The sequence below is a fragment of the Octopus bimaculoides genome, chromosome 18 (assembly GCF_001194135.2).
Source record: "Octopus bimaculoides isolate UCB-OBI-ISO-001 chromosome 18, ASM119413v2, whole genome shotgun sequence".
In the NCBI taxonomy this organism is placed as follows: Eukaryota; Metazoa; Mollusca; class Cephalopoda; order Octopoda; family Octopodidae; genus Octopus; species Octopus bimaculoides.
In genome coordinates this window covers 55,355,244-55,359,148 of record NC_068998.1, presented here as the reverse complement: position 1 = coordinate 55,359,148, position 3,905 = coordinate 55,355,244, and the positions used below count along the sequence as shown (strand labels likewise).

The 3,905-nt window shown below is 36.1% G+C and overlaps 1 protein-coding gene across 2 annotated transcripts in view; it reads right to left on the bottom strand.

The window, feature by feature from the left end:
* The window catches only part of LOC106881042 (uncharacterized), an 11,611-nt gene extending 8,174 nt beyond the window's left edge, over positions 1-3,437 (bottom strand). The window contains exon 1 of one of the 2 annotated variants that reach the window (XM_014931245.2): positions 2,309-3,437. In XM_014931245.2, the coding sequence (XP_014786731.1) occupies positions 2,309-2,509 (201 nt within the window). In that variant the 5' untranslated portion in view covers positions 2,510-3,437. Of the gene's footprint in view, positions 1-485; positions 2,277-2,308 lie in introns of those variants that run through there. The other variant, XM_014931246.2, reaches the window with a different exon arrangement.
* Between the last annotated feature and the right edge of the window lie 468 nt (positions 3,438-3,905).

Below are 3,905 nucleotides of genomic sequence, written 5' to 3'. Positions count from 1 at the left end.
GATATAAACCCTGCCGTACATGGTGGAGACGTAACCCAACCCCTCCACCCTTTAAATTCTTTTTTTTTTTTTACAGAAACCCACGTTTTCATCTATGGAGATTCCGATTCTGAAAAAAATTGGCGAAAATCGCTCTTCAAAATTTCAATTCCCCACCTTTCTTTATTTTTCACTTTTTTCAGAAATCTTTTTGGGGGAAATACGTAAAAAAATACGGAGATTATGATTTTGAAAAAAAAATTGTTTGTAACTTTCAAGTTTCAGTTTGTAGAAAAAAAAACAAAACAATGAACACTTTAATTTGCTTCACAGAATACCTCATTTTACTGCGATCGAGAATTATAAAACAGTTTCAACAAAACAGAAAAATAATTTTAGTAAATCAACGAAAGATTAATTAATTATATTACATTTCTGATTTCAGGATTTTTTTTGTTCAATACAGAAAGGATGGTTAATGATAATAATTTTAAATCAAAACTTACGACACAGCGAAATCGATATTCCAAAGTCACGGCAACATTTGAGCCGACCAAAGAATTCTGGGATTGCTGATGTGTTTTGGTCAGAATTTTAACGGACCAAAGAAGTGGAACCCATTCAACGTTTTTAGCCGGTCGCGTTAGCAACATCAATTACAAAGGATTTTTGGCAAAGAAAAACTGATAGAAAGGGAGGGAAAGCCGAAACATGCGTTTTTGTGAAAACAATGCCTTCCGTAGTTATTTTATCGAGATAAAAAAGGATCTTACAGGCATTGAAATTATAATTAATGAAAGATAGGAAGGTGGGCGGGGACAAAAGATTTCATATGCGTTTCTCTTAAAGCCCAGTGGAAGCAAAATGGAAACAGCGAAGTATCAATCTGGATAGGTTTCCTTTGAAACAAAGTAACTATTTCAGCTCAGTTTCCAATGAATTGGACAACTTTTCGATCTAGTTATAAATACATTAAGTTCTTAAATTGATTTTTGAGTTATATAAAAATGAACGGACATGCAGTGCATGACTAGCAAGTCTCGACTGCACACCACTGGCCACAAGAAAAAAATCCGAGCTAGTCAAGATTGGGAAACGTGAAGGCCATTCAAAGTAGACCTCGCACATAATTCCAGCAAGATGAACCAACTGCTCATCCCGCAAGAGAAATAATGCCGTTGCTACGGCACCCGCTTGGCAATGTCAACTGGCCTTCATGTTCACCAGATTTGATTAGCCCGGATTTTTTCTTGTGAGGATACCTGAACCAACTGAAGACCCTGGTGCAACTGAAGGACAACATCAATAGAGAAATCAGAGATGTGAGGTCTGAAATTCTTGAGGGTGTTATGGTACAAGTTTTGGACAGAGCGCAGGCGGGCGAAGCCGAACATGGCTGCTGTTTATGCATATTAATTTCCATTATGTCCTTTAGATTGTATCAAAATTTCACTTTCATGCATTTATTTGTAAAGTTAAGGAAGTTATTAAAAACTGAAACCTATCAGTGACTTTTGGGACACTCTGTGTGTGTGTGTGTAGGCAAATAAATCGATAGATAGATAGATAGATATGTTGACAAGGCAACAATGATATTAATAGGAGAGCGACTCAATCAAAGCAGTTGACTCGAGAACATTATTGGTATTACATTATCGACACTTGAAGGGATTTGAAATTAAAACAGCAAATCTCTAAATCATGCAGAGCTGGGAAACACTGTCAGCATTATTGTTGATGCTTACATCATAGCTTACCATAGCGTTGATACTTCTAAATGGATAAAGCAGCGTGGTGGCAGAAAAGTTAGCACGCTGAGTTCAAATTCCGCCCAGGTCGACTTCGTGAAAGAGTAAAAATATACAAAACTTTTCTCAAGTTTAAAATGTGACATGGTTTTGTTATCTACATCGCAATGGTGGGATTTTGTATGTTTGTCAGAAATCAGCTCCTTCTTCAAAGGAAGAATTTAAATAATTAAAAGCAAAAGAGAACACACACACACACGCAAACCACACACATACACAGATGCATGCACGTATACACACATACATATATACGCACATACATACACATACATAGATGCATGCATGTATACACACATGCACATACATGCATGCATACGGATATACTCACATACATACACACATATACATTGTGTGTGTTTTGTGTGAAACAAATAAACAAGAGGGAAGACGAGGCGTGTTGGTGGAAGAAATTCCGAAAGTCGAAACCAATTGTTGACACAATTTTGTGAGACGAGAAACGTTCTTCTTACTAATTGGAAATCATTATCAAAACAGTTAATTATAAACAGTTAATCTCTTACGTGTCTTCCACGGCAATCCAGTTGATTGCTTCTCAGGTTCGTGCTCTCTGAAGAACCGGTTCTCCAAAACTTCGATCTTTGTTGTGGTTCCGTCATTATTCCTTGTGAATTGAGGCTGTTTATAAGAAACCCCAAAAGGACGAGGGCGGACAAACTCTGGAAATTTACAATTAAAAATTTCTTTGGCTTTGAATTAGCCATGGTATAAGAAGAAGAAGAAGAATGGTTGGCAGTGATATTTTATTATTTTTTCTTTCTTTAGTCCTTTTTCGATTTATTTTGCTTTAAGCACGGGTTCCTCCGTTTCGCCTATAATATTACTGGTATTGTTGCTGATAGAGACGGTGATGGTGGTGATGATGATGATGATGTTAGTTGTGCTGTGGATTAACTTCAGTCATCCCTGAATGAGCAGACCTTGGACCAAAAGCATTTCAACCATAACCAATTCGTCCTTTTATATATATCTTGGACTACACTAGATAATGTGTCCTTCCTTTTCTTTTCCTTTGTGACGGTAGAGAATTTGGCCACTGTTTCTAGCAGGTTGGTGTCTGTATTGTGGTTCGCTTGTTGTTAGTGTTGGTGATCATAAATGGTTATCGATGGGGTTGGTGCTTGTCTTCTTAGTGGTGTAAATTGATGGTGGTGGCGGTCGTCATTGGTGTTGTTGATGTTGGTGCTGTCAGTATTATTGGTGCTCTTAACGATGTTGTTGTATGGCTGATTGTTGTTTTTGATGGTTTTTGGTGTTGGTGGTGGCGGTCGTCGTGGAGTTATCAGCAGTGTTGTTAATGAATGATATTTGTTTTGTGCCATCCACGTCCGATCAATTAATTGTGGATCCTAAGTGATTCTATTGTTTTTATTCGTAACAAGCGCTTGCTTGGTCAGATCGTCTGCTAAAGGCAGTAACGGGATATGAAATGCCTTCAAATGTGCACCTCAGCCAGTTAATGACGCCCAAACAAGATGCCTCGGGCTTCTCTCGACTCACTTTACATTTGGTCGGATGATTTACACAGGAATCTCGTTGGCTTTTTGTTTCTTTTTAAACTTATAGAAATAAATAAAGAATAACAAGCAGGCAGACAGACAAAGTTGAATACAATGAATACCGCACTCGTACAAAACGAAAATAATAGCCCAATCTTTCCATGAATTAAAAAGATGGACAAAAAAATAGGAGTTGAAAAAGGAATATTTAATTAGTCTGTAAGTAATTAAAGAAAATTAATGATAATACAGATCCGCCAGCAAGAAAAAACAAAACATTTAATGCATTCTTATTTTGTATTCATTTAAAACAACAGGAATTGTTATTTTCTTTTTATAACGCTCAAGATTTAGACACTATTCAAATATAATATAATATGATATAATATAATAAATATATTATAATATATCATAATATCCCAGCTATAAAAAAAGGAAGAGGAAACGCAAATACTTTCTTTTATTATGGCAATCTTTCGTTTTATGATCTAGTAAGCAAAAGTAAGGAAGTCACTAAAGATTGTAATTTGCCAGAAACTTTGCCGAGAAACCAAAAGTGAAAGAATTTTCTTTGAAATGAAATAAAAGTTATACAAAACCT